A 20,174-nucleotide genomic window follows, 5' to 3' on the forward strand; every position below is an offset into this window, starting at 1 on the left:
AAGCAATGACTTCTTAATTTAGAAGATGATCATCACCTTTTACTAAGAACCTAAGTCTCCATGGAATAAAACTCAGGAAAGGAGAATCAATTTTAGACCTAATTCCATAGGTCTTTAGTTTCTGAGGTACCAAAAAGAACTTATTTCACCTGTAGGAAGGTTCCACAGAATGGAGTCAAGGTAAAACAATAAAACGCATAGTGGGAGGGAGGGACACGCAAGAGGGAAGAGATATTGGAACGTATGTATATGTATAACTGATACACTTTGTTATAAAGCAGAAACTAACACACCATTGTAAAGCAATTATATTCCAATAAAGATGTTAAAAAAAACAAAACGCATAGTCAGTGCATGTGAAATAAAAAGGTGTATATTCTACAAATATTCATAAAAGAAATATTTTAGTTCAAAAAATTAAAAGCCTGATCTAAGATTGGAATTATTCTGAGACTGCCTAGTAGTAACGCTTAGCTCTTATTGTGTTTGTATCATGAATATATATATGAACTATTAAAACTTAATATGATATAGTCAATAGACAACTCTGTCCTACATTTATGTTTATTAAAAACTGCCACAAACAAACAAAGCCTGTACAAAAAGCACCCGGGGCATCGATCACTTTAAAATCATAATCTTGAGAGACACAATTTGCTTAGGCACCATCTTCTAACTTAGCCACGTAGTCTTCCTCTGCCACGTCTTCCTCTTCGTCTGTTATAAACAAACAAAACCTGTACAAAAAATATCCCATAGTACCTATCACTTTGAAACAGTAATCTTGAGAGACAATATCGCTTAGGACCCCCTCTTCCTCTGCCCTGGCCATGTCCTCTTCCTCTTCCTTGCCTGCCATAAACAACAAAACCTGTACAGAAAATATCCCATAATACCTACTACTTTGAAATAGTAGTCTTGAGAGATATTATCGCCTAGGACCCCCTCTTCCTCTTCCTCGGCCACGTCCTCTTCCTCTTCCTCGGCCTCGGCCTCTTCCTGCAACTGAGGGAAGAGAGAAACAAAGTAAAGGAAATTCTCTTCTGTGCTGATGTTACCTGGCCACCACAAACAGCACCTACAGTAAAGAAAAGTTTAATTCAGCTTCTCTCAAATGTAACCTCAGTCACCCTTTCCCGACAGTTTATCATACAGAACCAAGAATTGATGGCCTACTAATACCTAAATATTTGTTTCATTTGACTTTATTTACTGAGAAATTCATCAAGTTTTAAAATATTTTTTCTTTGTATCGTGCCTCAAATTCACCACAAAATAAAATACAAATGATTTGAACCTCACACAAGATGAAAAAGATATAATACTAACGGAACAGAACACAAACACTATGCACCAGATGTTTCTGTTACTGTATAGAATCCAAGTTAGTTAATTCATGCCAAGAAAACTTAAAATATATTACATCAAGTAACAACTTCATGACTTTTCAGAATCTTAAGTCATCTGATCCAATCATAACCTAGTACTTTAATCCAGTAACAATATCCTTGTTACCTGGTCATCCTAGCTGTGAACTTTTCATTTTCAGACATCTATGAATATTTTAAAAATCTTGACATTTCTACCAATTGTTCCTAGTCTTACCATTGAAAGCAACAGAGTAAGTCTAGCACTTCTCTTAAAACAAGGCAGATTAACCACACTTATCTCCAATTCCCTCTGAAGTACTATTCATGATAGAAAAGGAATAAAAATGGCAAATATCCATAAGGGGGAAAAAACAAATGCTGAAAAAACACAGTGGTTGAAAGATTTCAACAATTTTTTAAGTCAGAAAATAGACTGAAACCTACAAATGTTTAGTAAAGGAAGAATAACTTCTAAAAGACCTAGGACCTTGGAAGCCAGGGGTGAGATGATGAGGCAGGGGGCTGAAAACATGGGGGGGGGAAGTTGACAATCCTTATGCAGAGCAGTAGATTGGCTAGTCCTCTTCCCCACCTTGCAAAGCTAATGATTATTTCCCTGACAGGTAGGTAGGAGAGAAAAGATAAAATTAACCCAAAGACCTTGAAGCAGAAAGGCTTCGGATTTGAAAACACCTGCAAAGTGGATGGCAGCAAAAGTCACAGAGCTGGAGGGAAGGAACAGGGGGATCAAGTCAGTGTTTTTCAAGCTATGTGTTACAACCTGAATTTTTTTTTTTTTAAACTGAAAGAGAATACGATAGGAAGCTTAAGGGCATCTGCATGTATTAAGACTAAATTCTTCCTGAAGCTTTTGTTTCATTTATATGTATGAATAGGTCATGATGCAAAGTACAATATATTTCTTAGTGTGAGTGGAAGGAAAAGCCTCAAAATCATTGTTTAGTATCAGCCCCTTTCTCCTGCCCTTCTCCTATAATGCTGGCTGCCAGACATATATCTCCCACAGCAGGTGACTAGAATCTTTTTCTGAGAAAACCAGCTCCAGAAAAGACTTCCAGATCCTGAAATTTTAGGTCTCCTCAGTGGGGAAGCCAACTTACTTTGAACCCACCCTCTAAGGAGTCCAGCCTCCATTCCCAGAAGTTCTCTTTTCAGAGTCCTTCTTAAACAGATGGCCCAAATGCAAGATACTATAGTAAAACCTTCAACATAAAAGACCAAACTAAGAGATCAAATAAAAAGAGAAACCAGAGAAAACAACACCAAGTACAGAATAAAAGACAAAGAGAGAGGAAAAATAAAAGAAAAGACTCAGAAGGAATCAGTCAGAAGATCCAATTATTAAGAATTCCTGGAAGAAAGAACAGAACAAGCAAAACAGAAGAAATTTATCATTACACAAGTAAATTTCTTAGCTCTAAATGGCAAGAATATCCATACTGAAAGGGTCCACCAAGTACCCAGAACAACAGTGGACAAAATGCTAAGTCATTAAAAAATTTCAGAATATCAGGAATAATGAGTCAATCTCTGGGCTTCGCTAGTGGCGCAGTGGTTAAGAACCCACCTGCCAATGCAGGAAACACGGGTTCGATCCCTGGTCCAGGAAGATCCCACAGCCCTCGGAGCAACTAAGCCTGTGCGCCACAACTACTGAGCCTGTGCTCTAGAGCCCGTGAGCCACAACTACTGAGCCCGCATGCTACAACTACTGAAGCCTGCACGCCTAGAGGCCGTGCTCCACAACAAGAGAAAACACTGCAATGAGAAGCCCGCACACCACAATGAAGAGTAGCTCCCGCTCACAGCAACTAGAGAAAGCCCACACGCAGCAACAAATACCCAGTGCAGCCAAAAATAAATAAATAAATAAATATAAATAAATAAATTTATTTAAAAAAATAAGACTCAATCTCCGAATTTTCCAAAGTGTGCAGGGATTAGGGGACCAGGCCATGCACAAAGGGACAGGAAGTAAGAACATCAGTCTTTTGAATAGCAATACCAGGAACTGTAAGAAACACTATATGTACTCATGGCAAGTAGAGGCAATTAAAACAAACCAACCAACCCGTGTTGTTTGCAAATATAAACATATTTTGAATAGCAGATTAGGGCATAAATACGCCAGACCAAAAATGTTTATAATCCTTCAAACTTACCAGCTTCCCTTTTCTTAGACTTCACCTTTGGTTCAACATCCACGAGAAGTGTATCCAGAGGTAAGCTGTCTGGCAGAATAAAATATCGAATGTTATTTCCTCGAATACTCAGTGTTTCCAGCTGTACAGGTTCTCTGTTCTTCAGGGTCATTTTCACAGCTTTAAGATGTGTATTCATGCTGACATCTACACCTGGAGGGAAAAAAGAGGACAGTTATTAGCATAATAAGGAAGGCAACCAATTAATCTATCAAGCCACTGTTAGTACCATGTTATAGAAGAGTATTATCTGTTCTACAACTGGTAATTATGTCTGTATAAATCAGAAATCTTTCCTTCACTAGATTTTTCCTTAGCTTGTTGTTTACTAATCTTCTGTACTCTTCTTTCCCAAAATTAATAGACTTTTGATACATTCCATCTTGTTGGGGAACTTGATACAACGAGGGAGAGGGGGGAAAAAACCAAAAGATTTATGATCTCTTTCTATGTTCCAGGAACTGCATGTTAAGGCATTTCAGTTTAATCCTCAATGTCCTTATGGTAGATAGTATGATTATCCCTATTGTGAGGACTAAAATATATATTCAGGATATAAGAAACTTGAAACAGTGGTTGTCACTGGGGGAGGGAATTGGATTTTTACTCGATTTTGCTCCCCCAATTTACTAAATTTTCCTCCTGGGACATCATTTATTAAGTGCCTACTGTATGTGAGGCAAACCTTACATTATATTACTTTTGTGAGTGTCTTCCATCACTAGATTTTGAATTCCTAAAAAGCAGGAAGAGGGCTTCCCTGGTGGCGCAGTGGTTCAGAGTCTGCCTGCCAATGCAGGGGACACAGGTTCGTGCCCCGGTCCGGGAAGATCCCACATGCCGTGGAGCAGCTAGGCCCGTGAGCCATGGCCGCTAAGCCTGTGTGTCCGGAGCCTGTGCTCCGCAACGGGAGAGGCCACAACAGTGAGAGGCCCGCGTACGGCAAAAAAAAAAAAAGAACACTCTGCTTCCTCTACAACATGCAACACAGAGCTCAGAAAAGAGCAGACTAAATCACTGTTTAAAATCACGGAATTTTAACAGGACAGAAATTACATTTCCTCAGATATGATCAGACTGTATCAAAACCTTAAACTATACAGATTTCCTTTCATAGCAATTGGTGTTGCAAAGTTTTGGTGGACTCACAAATATTATCAGTTTAATACTATGTATTTCTCTTGTTTACTCAGATGCTGGATCTACATGTTAAAAAATTATTTATAAATTTACAATTTAAATATTTCAGAGAGTAGAATGGTACCATATGCTAAGATAGCATTTTCTTTCATCAATTCTTTTAAAAATTTGCCCTTTTTGGGGGCAGCAGCTACTATTAGTGAAGAATCACAGTGGCTTTAAATATAAAACTACATATCATACATACAATATCATTAAAGAGTTAGACACCTAAGAAAAAAGACAAATATAATACTCTAATATGTTATGCTTAGATAAAATTATGGTTCCTCAACACTCCCTTCCCATTTCCCACATATTTTTTACCCAGGATAATCAGACATGGAAACTCCATCCTCTATCTTCAAGGACTTTACAATCTAACAGGGGACACAAAATTCTGATACAAGTAATATGTGTTTTGTAAGATGCAACATTCCAGGGGACACGTACAGGCAAAAGCAGAAAAGGCATAAAGCAGGAAAACAGTGGTCACACATAGGATAACCTGGGGAATCCAGTCTGGTCTTAGCATAAGAACTTAAGGTGAGGCTTAAATAAGAAGGTCAGTGAAATAATCCAGACAAAAGGAATGAGATTTGTACTATATAAAACATTCATTAACCAAAGAATTCTGGCCTGTAGGTGAAAGAGATAGGAAATAAGAAGTGTTATAAACGCAGTCCAACCTCCATACCTGTGATTGTTCCATGGACCTGTGTTCCATTCTTTAATTCAATGGTTACAGTTTCGTGACTCAATTTCATCAAAAATCTATAAAGACAATAGGAATAAAATGATAAATATTCACTTTTAACACTTCAAAAACATGTTTATTATTATTATTAAGCCAAAGGGTGAAATTTCTAGATGCTGAAAACCTACTATGGATGCTATCTGCACCAATTCCTGTTAATAGCTTGCATAACAATTTCAGCTTTCCCTGAATGATACCCTTAACATTTATGAAAGAGCACAGTAACAGAAATTGTCACTTGGACATTTCTGATTCTCTAAGCCATTATACAGCTTAACCTCTGATCCATGCATATAGATCCTGAAGTCACTGTAAGCCACAAAACTGAAATCAAGAAATTACATGGATAAAAGTGCTCAAAAATCACAAGCTTCCAATTATAAGATAGTAAGTATTGGAGATGTAATGTACAACATGATGGCTATAGTTAATACTGCTGTATGGTATATTTGAAAACTGCTAAGAGACTAGATCCTTAAAGTTCTCATGAGAAAAAAGCCATTTTTTTCTTTTCTTTTGTATACATATGAGATGATGGATGTTAACAAACTTACTGTGGTAATCATTTCACAGCTTATGTAAGTCATTATCCTGTACACCTTAAACTTACAGTGTTGTATGTCAATTATATCTCAATGAAACTGAAAAAAATGATACATTATAATTGGTATTAAAAGATTATACCCTTATTGTATGTGTATAAATAAGGTAAAAGTCTCCTTTTCTAACCCTCCTCCAGGCATGTGGGGATATTCTAGATCATTTTATATGCAAACATAAGCATTTACATAAAATTTACTTTTACAGAAACTGGGCCATACTATAATGGCTTCTGTAACTTTTAGTTCTCATTTAGCATTTAGAGACATTTATGCAAACCCCCACCAAATTCATTTATGCAAATCCTCACCAACACTAACTGTCACCAATCTTGTTTTGGTCAATTTGATAGGGGAAAAAAGGCAATTTGCTTTTCCCTATCACTTGTTGAATAATTCTTCATGAATACAGGAAATCTGTATTTCTTCTGTTATTTTCCTATTCACATTATTCACAACTCCAATTAGGTCGAATTCTTCTTTTATTTTCTATCAGTTTGCCACAGCAATTCAAGTTCATGGTTTTCTTTAGCCATACAATTTTTTTTCATTTTTATGTTGTTAAATTTATGAATCCTTCTTGGGTATGTAATTTGTTTAGAAAGATGATTCCCATCCCAAGATTATAAAAAGTCTCTTATTTTCTTCTACTGTTACATTTAGAGTTTTAATCCACCTAGAATTCATCTCTTTTCTGTGCAATGTGAGGTAGGAAGTGGCCTTTATGATTTTCCCAAGTTGGATAGCCAGGTGCTTCAATAACATTTACTGAATAGTCATCCATTCCCCACTTCATCTATTCTTCTGTTCTCCAACTTTTTATTATGAAATATTGCAGAGGAAGCTGAAGGGTTCACACACTATGAAAATGTTACCATTTGTGTGTGCCCCTCCCCCCCCACTTACACTGTCACCACATTATCTGAAAGTAAACTGCAGTCACTTCAGCATGCATTTTCTCATGAGGACATTCTACCACATAACCATAACACCACAATCACATCTAGAAAAATGAACAATAATCCTACAGTATGATCTAATATACAACTCATATGCAAAATTTCTGGTCTATAGTATGTACTTTGTATACCCGATCACACTAAATGTTAAGATTACCTACTTTCTCCCCAACTAGTCTATCCTTGAGGTTAAGAATCATGAACTTTATATCTAATCCTGGATTGTAACAGGCACTGAATAAGTTGGCTAAAATGTTTCAATGATTAAAGGGAAATCAGGCTTAAAATACAACTTTTGAAGTGGTATAGACAGCCATCAAAAAAGGGGAAATTACTTGGTCTTGCATAAGACAAGTCCCAAACTTGTTCTCATACAAAGAAAAAACTGTGTGTTGAATCCCTTCCCTTTCCATATTTGCTGTCAAGAAAAAAAGTCTCTCTTAATGAATTGGTAATGCTTTATTTCACCAGATAAGAATTCTTTAACTTAGCTCAAATTTAATATAACTATATTAGCCTAGAATTTTCACCGAATGGTTTCTTCCCATTATCAATTTAAAATTTGTTTTTACTTTAATTGTCCCATCCAGTAATAACCTCTACTTTTATAAAACTTCTTTCAAATCATTTTTAGAAACAGGCAGGATTCAAGTAAAAATAAAATACTTTATTAATCAAGCAGTCTACCATATGGAAATAAAAGGAAAACCAGAAAGTAAGGAAACCTCTGAAACAATCAAAATACATTTTATCAAGTCCAAGGATATTTCTTTGATAAATAGTATTTATCATTATATATTATATGGTAGTCACTGTGCTTGGTAATGATTAAAAATGAGTAAGACTAGGCCCCCAAGGAGCTCAAACTCTGTAAGGAAGAACAGACACATGAAAGATTTTTTTTTAAGTAATTACGTAAATTTAAATCACAACGGAGATATGCACAGGTTCTTACCATGAATATAATGTAGCATGGGTAGGAAGGAGTCAGATCTTAGTGGACTTCTAGTAAGTCTGAAAAGTTGGAAATATGCAGCAAAGAGAGACTAGAGCAAAGACATAGTAAGAAACAGCACAAGGTACACAGAAATTATAGGTATTACTGATAGAATACTAAGTCCAAGAAAATGAGTAGGGAAGAGGTTCCTTTCATGGAATGCCCAAGCTCTGTTAAAGAATTCCCCTAGGAGAACTACTGAAGGCTTTTCATCAATGGAGTGGAGTGCCACATGGGAAGACAAATTAGGTGGCTAGAGCAATAGATAGATTAAAGTAATCAAGACACAGGAACTACAAATAGGTCAATGAAACAGAACAGAGTCCAGAAGTTCACTATCCAGGCAGCAGTTTGGGTTTCACAGGTGTATACATTTTTCAAAATTGGGAAATGCACACTGAATTTCACGTTATGAGATATTTACTTTAAGAAGTGAGATTAAAGAACACGGGTGGGAAGAAAAGGGAGGCTGAACAGCTTAGTGGGGTCGACTGGAGTGGCAAGGAAGGTGTACTGAGGGTAGGAGAAATAAACACAGTTATCCGAGCCAAGGAACCAAGCAAATTCAAATTATTTTCTGATGAATCCTTCACTACCTGAATTCTTTATGCTTACTGTAACTTAAGATATTCAGATAATACTCAAATATTCAGATAAAATGGTATCATTCAGTATAGCACTGAAATGGTATCCGAACTCACACTATTAACTTCAAAAATCAAAGAGAACGGGATAGTGAAAGATACTTAGAGATATTCAGATAAGCACACATATGTCCATTACAGTAACTTAACTTAAGATATTCAGATAATACTGTAACTTAAAATATTCAGATAATACTCAGATATTCAGATAAAATGGTATCTCCTTCAGTACAGCACTGAAATGCTATCCAAACTCACACTATTAAATTCAAAAATCAAAGAGAATGGGATAGTGAAAGATACTTATATTAGGTAGGTAAATTTGCCAAAACCTAGCAACTTATCAGATTATCAGGATTATCAAGAGGAAGAAGTCAAAGACGACTCCCAGGTTTTTGGTTAGGGAGACAGTATAACAGTGTCACCAACTGAGATAAAGAAATAACAAAGTCAACCAAACCCGCAAACCAGTTAGACAAACACCCATTTTTCCTGGCGTAAAACACATTCTCCAGTTATTAGAAATTTTATTTCTATAGTGTAAGACACAGAATAGGATTCAGTACAGCCATTAAAATTTATAGGAAAATTCCGTCACAACACAGACTATCTTTAAATGAGACAAACTGATTCCAAAGAGTATGACATAAAACTTAACTACAGATTCAGACTGGCAGGTATTGAGAAATTGAAAAAATAAACTTTAAATTCTGAGATGTTTCCCCCCAAAGTTATACTTCAAATAAAAATGGACAAAGTCTTCCAGTTATAAGATAAATAAGTATTAGGGATGTAATGTACAACATGATAAATATAATTAACACTGCTGTATGTTATATATGAAAGTTAAGAGAGTAAATCTTGAGTCCGCATCACAAGAAAAAATTTTTTGTCTATTTCTTTTATTTTGTACCTATATGAGACGATGGATGCTCACTAAACTTATTGTGTTAATCACTTCGTGATGGATGTAAATCAAATAATTATGCTGTATACCTTAAAGTTATATACAGTGTCGTACGCCAATTACATCTCAATAAAACTGTAAGAAAAAAATGGACAAAAAGTTAACCTTAAATGCCCTCTCTACAAACTCCACCCTGAATATAACAATAAGGATTTTATATGATATTTCAAACATACTAGAAACTATCTACTTGTCTACCTTCACCACAAAACATAAAGTTCCAACAAGGCAGGGACTCTGTGTCGAAAAAAAAAATGCATACATTATGAGAGCACAGTGTAACAGGTGCCCAATAACACTGACAATCCTAGTTTGTGACTGCCGGCTGGGTTATTAGAAACCTCTGCTTCTATGCTGCAAGCTCTCAGCCTCAAGGAAAAACACCAAACCCCAATCTATTTGCAAGTAGTTTAGAATGAATTACTCCAATCAGTAAACAAGTTTTCAGTAGGCTCAGCTAACCGGCCAAATTTAAACACAGAAATGAACCAGAAGAAATCTCGATTATCTGTGTAATCAGTCAAAATATACAGAAAATAGATTCTGTCCCACGTTGGGAGACTTTTTTTTCCTAAAGCAAAGTCCTATTTTAAGGGGAAATGTCGGTTGAATAACGTTAAGTCTAGTAAGTAACAACAAGGGGGGGAAAGAAGTGATAGGATAAACTTACGGAATCGAAAGTCCATCCCTGATTTGAAACATTTCGGAATTAGGTTTCATTATTTCCAGATAAACTCCTACAGCTTCTAAGTACTCTTTTAAGTATGATGGTAGTTTCATCGCGAAAAACGCATTTAACTTAAACTACTTACGCAGTAGTATTTTTATGTCTCCCACATTCTCAGGGAGCGTGGACCTAGTTATACTTGCCGGCTCCTGAGGCTGAGACGAGCCAGAAACGCAACCCAGACTAGAGCACAAGTTCTACTCAAAATGAAAGTCGGTAAGTCACCGGGAGTAACTTGTAAGCCTGGCGCTGCACCTCTACGGCCTCGAAGACTCTGGGTGGGAAAACCTGGCCCGGCCTTTACCTCCACTTCTTGGAAAATACGGGGGATCCCCGCGCGACCCAGTCTGAAGCCCAGGTCCGAGCGGCCGCGTAGTCGCGGCCAAGATGGGACGGGAGCGGCGGGCGCCGGAGGCCGTTAGCAGGCCGCGCGCACACGCGGCTTTCGCGCCTCCAGCCTCTGGGGCAGCCCAGCCTCCCGCTCCCGGCCCACACCGTTCAGACTGTCCCCTCACAGTCCCTCACCCCGCCTGGTCACTTCCTCACCTCACGAGCTTCATCCTAGCGGCGCCGTCACCGTTTCGGTCGGATAGCGAACAAAACCCAACAACTGAGCGCCGACCGGCTACGAATATGAATGGCCGGAAACACTTACTCCCAGGGTTCCGACGTAAAGAGCGCGCGTACCGGTGCGGACGCACGGCGGAAACGCCGAGACCACCCTTGAGCTCTCCCTTCCGGCCGTGAGAAGCGCCACTGCGGTCCCTGGCGGCTGGAGGTGTGCCTTGCAACTGCTGAGGGGGTTTGCTTTAGGAGGAAACTTCCGGTAAGAGGGAAATTTGAGGAGATTAAATCCCATTAGCGGGCATGGCAGGGCTCCGTGTATTCAGCAGCACGAAATTTACTCAATGAAAGGAAGTTCTGGGAGAAGTCCAGAGGATTATGCTAACTCTGCTCCAACACCAGGAACCTCAACATTACTTAACGTGCCTGAAAAAAATCACACAATTTTTTTTATGTCAACTTTTTAAAAATTTAATTTTATTTATTTTTGGCTTCGTTGGGTCTCTGCTGCTGCGCGCGGGCTTTCTCTAGTTGTGGCGAGCGGGGGCTACTCTTCGTTGTGGTGCGCGGGCTTCTCATTGCGGTGGCTTCTCTTGTTGTGGAGCACGGGCTCTAGGCGCGCGGGCTTCAGTAGTTGTGGCACACAGGCTTAGTTGCTCCGCAGCATGTGGGACCTTCCCAGACCAGGGCTCGAACCCGTGTCCCCTGCATTGGCAGGCGGATTCTTAACCACTGCGCCTCCAGAGAAGTCCAGAAAAATCACACAATTTAACTGATTATTTTCACTTTAAATTCTGGTCACAAACCTCAGAAGGGTTCCCCACAGTGCCCAGAGATCCAGAGATCATGTTATGCTTCTCTAATGGATACTTTCTCCTTTAGCCTAGGTGATCTCCAAAACTACGGCTTTAATTTGTATCTCCAGCTTGGACTTCATCCCTGGTCATTAGAATTCTTGAATGTTGTGAGGCAATTCTCATTAAACATTAATGTGCATAGGACTCAACTGGAGGAAATATTAGAATGAAAATTCTGATTCCATTGGTATGGGGTCTGAAATTCTGCACTTCTAACAAGCTTTCAGTTGATGAAGATGCTCCTATTCCATGGATCTCAATTTGAGTAGCAAGACTGTAATGGACATATGTGTGCTGCCTTCTCAACATCTATCCCCCTGTCTTCCGAACAGTTCCTAATAATCTCCTGGTGATCCAATGTGGACCAAATTGCTATAATTTTTCTTTGTTTTTATTTTCTAGCTTGAAAATTTTTTAGGATTTTTACTCTCTCATAGTATAAAACTGTCAAGAGTCCTGAAATAAAGTCATCAAGAATGGAGCAACAACAGAAAAGCCATTATTTGCTGCTAGCAGGAGGGTCAGTCTGAAAGTGAGACTACTCTGTCTTCTTGGAGTTAGCTGAGGTTTTATATATTACAGGCATTTAGATTGGTCATAAGAAAGAAAAGGAACAAGGAAATGAGAATGCAACATGTGGGGCAATACAACCATTCCATCAGTAGTTTTTAGAAGTAGATGTGTTAATGATAAGCATGCGCAAAAAAGTACGTTCTGCAATTTGGAGTGAGCAAGGAAAGCAAACATTTTAAACAAATCCAGATTACATTCACAATTTTAAGTTTGGCAAAAGAATTTACAAGTAGGGGCTTATGTTTCTTGTGTAGGGTTCTGAAAAAGAACTTCACAAATTTACAGAACCATAATGTTCAGCACCAAGATGCATCATTTAGGCCACAGCATTTGTTTTTAGCATGTGCACATGGCAAAAGATTAACCAATCACAGCTCTCCCCCCCGGGGACTTTCTCAAGAGCTCTCAGGAATGGAAGCCTCTATTTTTACTAGGATAAATTCGCTGTCAGCTTATATGATCTTTGAAAGCTCAGTCAAGCAAGATAATTTATTCACTGGATCATGATTATTTTTTAGTAAACAACAAATCAAATGACCCAACTCTGAAGTGTATAATACAGTATTGTAAAAGCAAACTATTTTATATTTTCACAGCATGCTTAAACACCTGATTGTATTTAGTTTTAGAAAAGAAAACCTAGAACAAATTGCAGACAGGAATTATACATCAAATATGAATTCCTGGGCTTCCCTGGTGGCGCAGTGGTTGGGAGTCCGCCTGCTGAGGCAGGGGACATGGGTTCGTGTCCCAGTCTGGGAGGATCCCACATGCCGCAGAGCGGCTGGGCCCGTGAGCCATGGCCGCTGAGCCTGCGCGTCCAGAGCCTGTGCTCCGCAACGGGAGAGGCCGCAACGGTGAGAGGCCCGCGTACCGCAAAAAAAAAAAAAAAAAAAAGAATTCCTTATGTATCAAAAATAAATACATATGATTTCATATGGTGTGACATTTGTAAAGATTCCAACGCTCCTGATTGTGGCCAATACAAGTATAGTGGAATAGATTACTCAGGAGCAGAGAGGCCCTGGGACTTCCCTGGTGGTCCAGTGGTTAAGACTCCATGCTCCCAATGCAGGGGGCCCAGGTACCATCCCTGGTCAGGGAACTAGATCTCGCATGCAGCAGCTAAAAGATCCCGCATGCTGTAACTAAGACCAGACGCAGCCAAATAAATAAATATTAAAAAAAAAAAAAAGGGCTTCCCTGGTGGCGCAGTGGTTGAGAATCTGCCTGCTAATGCAGGGGACACGGGTTCGAGCCCTGGTCTGGGAGGATCCCACATGCCGCGGAGCAACTGGGCCCGTGAGCCACAACTACTGAGCCTGCGCGTCTGGGGCCTGTGCTCCACAAAAAGAGAGGCCGTGATAGGGGCCCGCGCGCCGCGATGAAGAGTGGCCCCCACTTGCCACAACTAGAGAAAGCTCTCGCACAGAAACGAAGACACAACACAGCAAAAATTAATTAATTAACTCCTACCCCAACATCTTTAAAAAAAAAGCAGAGGCCCATTTTTTGGAAATGGAAACTTGTAAATATGGTTTGTGTATGTGTGTATGCCAGAATTTTAGTTACTACAGATAAAGTGGTTTACACACAAAGAGAAATCCCACCAATTGTCTGACAATTTGAAGGTGAAGGCAAATATAGGTCAGATATTCTATCAACAGTAGATAACCAGCTTTAATCAGGTTGGCAGTCTACTCCTGAGTTTTTCCCCAATTTAAGCCGTTTGGTATATGCCATTAAAGTATATTGCTGACCCCTGAACAATTCTGGCGTTAGGGGCACAGAGACTCTGCTCAGTGGAAAATCCATGCATAACTTACAGTCGCCCCTCCATATCCCCAGTTCCACATCCTCCGATTCAACCAACCAGTTGATGATGATTGTTTAGTACTCTAGTACTTACTACTGGGAAAAAAAAAATCCCCGTATAACTGGACTTGTTTAAACTTGTGTTGAACAAGGGACAAATGAAAGTATGAGGCACTGGGGATGGGCGGGGGGGAAGACAGGTTTTTGCCATAACACAAGGTATGGTGATGTGACCAATGGCTTCACCCACCAATACTTCTCATTTTGGTTTTTAAACCACAGAACCTCCCCAAACTAAACTGACAGGCAGCTCAATAAAGTTTTGTGGAAGATGTATTCTCATAAAAACATCAGGCTTCACAAACTTAGAGCACATTTTGGCTGGACTTGGCTTCAAAAAAGGAGGGCCGGAAGTGGAGAACCTCTCTTCAGATTCTCAAGGGCAAGAGCACCCATTTGCCCATCCTCACAGTTCTGCAAATAAGGAAAGAGTAGCACAGAGGGCGTGTTCAAAAGCAGGGTAGAACCAAGAATCCTAGTGCGAGAACCCTGGATTCTATCATTGGAGGTCTCTAAGAGTCAAAGCTTTGAACACCCGCCATGACTAAACGTGGTGGAACTTTCTACAATTTCTTGTCGACTCTCGTGCTCTGATGCCCAGGGAGGAAAGTGTGCAAGGAGACGCTGAAGCCCTGCATTTTGGGGAGGCGCTGGAGTGCAGTGCCGGGAAGGAGAGAGAAGGGTCAATCGTCCACCCTTTTCTTTACATTGGCCCCTGTCGAGGATTAGAGGTATCTGAACTGAAAGTCGCAGAGAGCAGTACCTGCAACCAACAGAAGAACCGGTGGCGACGGATTTTCAAGACAAACCACCACCGCTGGGGGCGTAGGTGGCTTTACTCCAAGAGACGAGCGGGTAAAGGGAAGAGTCTGCAGCTAGCCGGAGAGGCGCCCACCCGCGGTGCGCGCACGCGAGGCCTCCCACCGCGCCTGCGCTGCGGTCCGACGCTGGCTCGTCTTTCCCCGACGCCCAGCAGTCCGGGCCGGGGTGAAAAACTGCGTGACACGCAACGAGCGTGGCGGCCATCTTCATCTTCTGGGCACGTCAGCTGAGCCGGTTCAGGCAGAAAAGGAGCGTTGCGCAAGCGCGCCCAAGACGGTCCCAGGTAACTCCCATCTGACGGGCGAGGCGTAGCCGTCGTCGCCGGAAGTTTGGCGTTGCTGCGCCGCGGGAGAGGCGGTGGTGGCGGCAGAAGCAGCTGAGTGTCTCCCGATACCCGGATGTGAGGCGGTCTGCTAGCTCTCGTCGGACCCTTGGCCCGGAGCGAGGAAGGTACGGTAGCGTCCCGACCGCCCCGCCGCCTGCTGTCGCGTCGCCAGCGTCCTCGCCTCCCTGTTGCCAGCCCCTCCGGAGAGCCGGACGCTTCTCCCCCTTCCTGTCCGCCCCTCTGTGTCGTGCTGCCTCGCACGCCCTTCCTACTCCTCGGGTCCCGGCTCCTGGCGCCCCTGGGAGGGAGTGGGCGGCTCGGAGGCGCGGTCGCCTGAGGCAGGTAACCAACCTGCGCGGCTCGGCTGCCCAGTCGCCGCATCACCTGCCGCGGCCCGCTGGGTGGTCAGCGGTAGTAAGGGGCCGTGGCCGAGGACGGGGTCAGGCCGGGGCTCCCCAGGCGGCCGCGCGGGCTTCCGGAGACCCCGAGGTGGCGTGCAGCCTTTTGCGGCGGACGGGGAGGTGTCGGCGCCGGCCCGCAGGTTGCCCTGCCTCGTCCCCACCCCCGGCGTCTTTCCTTCCGTGCGTCTCCCCCGAACCCGCCGTTCCAGCCCTGGCGGAGCTGCGGTCCTGCGGCTCGCTCCCCTGCCCGTCGCCCCCCGCTGACCCTGCGTGAACCCTGAGGCCTCTGCAGTCTGCTGGGCGGGATGTGAGGATCCTGGCCTCACGGCCCTTAGACTGGGAGGGGAGCGGTGGCCCGGGTCCAAGGTCATAGTGTGGTTCTGGTTGGACAGGACTGTCTGGGCGCAGGCAGGGCTGCTCTGGAGTAGAAATTGGGTGTGTTGAGGGGCATAGTGAAGTTTGTAGAGATAGATGCGAGCAGAAGGGAATTGGGTCCTCGATTTTGATCACTATTCTTAAGACTGTTTTATAACGGGGGTTTGTTTTTCTCGGGCAGAATGGGAGAGATAGCAACTCCAAAAATTGGAGAACATTGCCACTCCCACACCCTTAACCTCCCCCTCCCTCATCCCCAAATGTTTTGTTTTGAAAACCCGCACGTACGGTATTTTCCAGGAGTGGGGGCGGGGGAGGAGGAAGGAGTTATATCCTTGAGGTTTTAGAAGTACTGTGCATCTTGTTTTCGGGTAGCCTTCGGTAGCTGAAAAGGGATTCTTTTAGCAGGAAGTAGTTGCAGCACACAGTATTTGAATAGTATTATCAAACGATGTTTCAGTAAATAGCCTTAACAGAAACCCGTAAAAGAATGCTACTTAGTGGAAGAGTGGGATGTCGGTGTGCTTTGTTTTTTCCTCACCTAAACGTTATTTAAAAAAAAAAAAAGGTAAAACACAATTTCAATTTCAAACATTTTGGATGCCGTGAATTATGTTATATTCAGCCTCTTCTGATTAAGTCCTTAGTTTCTGCTTTACACAAGGCATCAATACCAATGGAACTTTTTTAATTTGAAAAACTTTAAAAAATCTCACCGTGGAATTAGAAATGAGAGTGGGATAAAAAGTGCTTAATTTGGAATCTGCAAATTCAGACCTAGAGCATGTGCAGAAATGAGAAAGCTGTAACAGACACTTCCCCCTTTTGGGCAGAATGCAGTGTATGCCCCTTAGGTCAGATGTGTGTCTTTGGAAGTACCCTTCTTAGAACAAAACCTCCCTTATGTTATGAGCTTCTGCCCACCTTACTAATTCCCGGGTAAAGAAAATATGCTGTCATTTCTCGTTGATTAGTATTATAATTCTGTAGTTAAAAAGTAGTTTTTTTTAACATCAGACCCAAACAAGATTTTGTGCTAGGCCTTTAAACCAGTAAATTATGCTTCCAGAAGAACTGAAAAAGGACCCTAATTAATGGATGTCATTAACCTCTTTTGCTGGATGGCCCTTTTTAGCCTGGTAATTCATCACAGCACAAAGCTGACTGTAATTATTCTAATAATGAAGGAGACTAGCATTGCACAATGGATTTTTTTAATAGTTAAATATTTTTTCGTGAGTTTTGTTAGCAGATTTATGTTACATGTTGAGTAATTTGAATAACCTCAGCTGAAGGTGATCAGAAGTTTAGATGGTAGGTAGAAACCAACTCCAGTAAAATTGTTACCATACATAATTCAATTAAGGGCTCTGTTAACCCCTCTGAAGCTCAGCCTTCAGTGTTTTTCTGTGCATCCCTTTTTGTTGGCACAGCGAAAGTTCTTTGGCTCTATTTCTGCATACTGTGGTTACTTTTGACAATAACATCATTCTGTTTACTTGACCATCCTGTCTTTTTTGAGGGAGCTACATCTTAAGCTTAACTTCATTTTAGTACACCTGAAGAAATCAAGATTTATGTCATCTGCGCTCTTCAGCTTACTTTAAAGATTTATGGCTTCATATGTGAGACTCATGAGAGATAAAACTCAGATATAAATTAAAAATGGGGTTTTAAGTATTACTTTAATTTTTATTTAATTAATTAATTTATTTTTGGCCTCACCTCGCAGCTTGCAGGATCTTAGTTGCCCTACCTGGGATGGAACCCTGGCCTCGGCAGTGAAAGGGTGGAGTCTTAACCACTGGACTGCCAGGGAATTCCCTTAAGTATTACTTTAATATAGTGGCCTCAGACTTTTTGGTCAGGATCCCTTTACATTCTTAAAATTATGTAGGCCTCCAAATAGCTTTTGTTTTATGTGGGTTATATCTATTCACAGTTATTGTATTTGAAATTAATAAGTATATTTATTAATTCATTGAAAAATAAATAATAAACTAATTGCAGGTTAATATAAATAACTTTTTAAATGAAAAACTATTTTCCAAAACAAAAAAAATTAGTGAAAGAATGGCAACTGTTTTACATTTTTGTAAATCTCTTTAATGTTTGGCCTAATAGAAGACAGCTGGATTCTCTTAGATAGCTTCAGCATTCAATCTTTATATGTTGTTCTGGTTGAAGCATATGAAGAAAATCTAGCTTCACACCAGTGTGTTGGGAGGAGTACTTTAATAACATTTTCAGATAATTGTGATACTCTTCTTTGACTCTACAACAAAACTCAACAAGTGGTAATTGCCTTTTTTTTTTTAAATAAAGGTTTTTTTTTTCCTCTTGATATTTATTTATTTTGGCTGCACCAGGTCTTAGTTGTAGCACGTGGGATCTTCCTTGCAGCGTACCCGATCCTTTTTTAGTTGCATGTGGGCTCTTAGTTGTGGCATGCATGTGGGATCTAGTTCCCTGACCAGGGATTGAACCTGGGCCCCCTGCATTTGGGATCACTGAGTCTTACCCACTGGACCACCAGGGAAGTCCCAACAAGTGGTAATTTCTTAAAGATTAGTTGCAATGTGGAATCTGAAACTGTATCTATATACTTTTCACACAATGTTGCATTAAATTTCATTGGTCTGTTTGTGCTTTGAATTGATCTTTTACCTGTGTATGATTTTGATCCCATGAACCCCCTGAATGGGTCTCTGGAATCCCCATGGTCCCTGTACCACACTTTGAGAACTGCTGCTTTAATGTAAATAATTTAATAGTTTAGAATTAATGTAATTATTGAAGCTGAAAGGGATAAAGGTAATATGGAAAGAGTTGATAATTAGTTAAGTGAAATGAGTAACTAAGGTAAATATTTTTTTTCATGTTTTCTTTTCATCAAAAATATTATATCAGTAAATTAATAAATGCTTATGATGTGCCAGGAACTGTTCTAAGGACTTTATATGAGGAAATATTTCTATTGTATCATCTTTAGTGATGGTTAAGAGAAAGGCAAGTATAATTTAACTTATTTTTTTCCCCTACAGATAGTACAGTCTTTCTTCTTTTTTTTTTTTTTTTGCGGTACACGGGCCTCTCACTGTTGTGGCTTCTCCCGTTGCGGAGCACAGGCTCCGGATGCGCAGGCTCAGCGGCCATGGCTCACGGGCCCAGCCGCTCCGCGGCACGTGGGATCTTCCCGGACCAGGGCACGAACCCGTGTCCCTTCATTGGCAGGCGGACTCTCAACCACTGCGCCACCAGGGAAGCCCAGTACAGTCTTTCTGACGTAACCTTTATAATGAAGATATAGTTCCACTTTAGAAGATACATAATACCTAGATAATTTATCTGTAAGGTATTTGAGATAGAAAATATGCTGATCCCTAGCATCTGTCACTGTTTATGTTTAAAATATATTGTTTTAGACTATATTAACCCATCAGAAAATTGAGTTATTAAATAAATACTAGTAGTGTTAATGAAGATAATCCTGTTGACATGGAAATTTGTTTTATTTTGTTAAATCATTTCAACTAGTATTTGAAACTTTGTTGTGACCATGGTCACTAAATGAAATTTTTCTTCAAAAACAAAAATAGATAATTTTCATAAGACAAATTTAGGTTTATTTAAAAAGCCTGATGCATATTAAAGTCTGTTTCATTTCAGATTCACTTTTTTGGTAATAGCTTTATGGAGATAAAATCAACCCTTATAGAATACAACTCTGGGGTTTTCAGTATATTCAGAGTTGTGCAACCATTACCACTAATTTTAACATATTTTCATCATTCCAAAAATGATGAAAATACCTATACTAACATGTTATTCCTTTTTTTTTTCCCCCTGCCCACTTACTACCATCAATCTGCTTTCTTTTTTTGAAGATTTGTTTGTTCTGGACATCTCAGATAAATGGAATCAAACAACACGTGGCATTTTGTGACTGGCTTCTTTTACT

At 40.5% G+C, this 20,174-nt stretch overlaps 2 protein-coding genes across 12 annotated transcripts in view; one reads left to right on the forward strand and one right to left on the reverse strand.

Moving 5' to 3' along the window:
* Nucleotides 1–548: 548 nt before the first annotated feature.
* Nucleotides 549–15,251, reverse strand: SNRPD1 (small nuclear ribonucleoprotein D1 polypeptide). 5 transcript variants are annotated; one of them, XM_060121359.1, is made up of 5 exons: nt 15,054–15,251; nt 5,469–5,545; nt 3,554–3,745; nt 901–1,005; nt 549–737 (listed from the first exon to the last, which is right to left on the reverse strand). In XM_060121359.1, exons 2-4 carry the CDS (start codon nt 5,536–5,538, stop codon nt 929–931), a joined length of 339 nt encoding a protein of 112 aa, XP_059977342.1. In that variant the 5' UTR covers nt 5,539–5,545; nt 15,054–15,251; the 3' UTR covers nt 549–737; nt 901–928. The 5 variants fall into 5 exon arrangements, with proteins under 5 accessions (XP_059977342.1, XP_059977340.1, XP_059977341.1 ...); XM_060121357.1 differs by lacking the exon at nt 15,054–15,251 and adding an exon at nt 10,968–11,120 and having other exon boundaries at nt 549–717; XM_060121358.1 differs by lacking the exon at nt 15,054–15,251 and adding an exon at nt 10,968–11,120 and having other exon boundaries at nt 549–717; nt 897–1,005.
* Nucleotides 15,252–15,293: 42 nt separating this feature from the next.
* The window catches only part of ESCO1 (establishment of sister chromatid cohesion N-acetyltransferase 1), an 80,719-nt gene continuing 75,838 nt past the window's right edge, over nt 15,294–20,174 (forward strand). For 4 of the 7 annotated variants that reach the window (XM_060121350.1, XM_060121349.1, XM_060121351.1 and 1 more), the window contains exon 1: nt 15,310–15,562. The gene's annotated coding sequence lies outside the window, so the exon portion shown is untranslated. Of the gene's footprint in view, nt 15,563–20,174 lie in introns of all 7 variants that reach the window. The other 3 variants (XM_060121354.1, XM_060121353.1, XR_009534775.1) reach the window with 2 other exon arrangements.

Source organism: Lagenorhynchus albirostris, chromosome 14, assembly GCF_949774975.1.
Source record: "Lagenorhynchus albirostris chromosome 14, mLagAlb1.1, whole genome shotgun sequence".
NCBI classification, from domain to species: Eukaryota; Metazoa; Chordata; class Mammalia; order Artiodactyla; family Delphinidae; genus Lagenorhynchus; species Lagenorhynchus albirostris.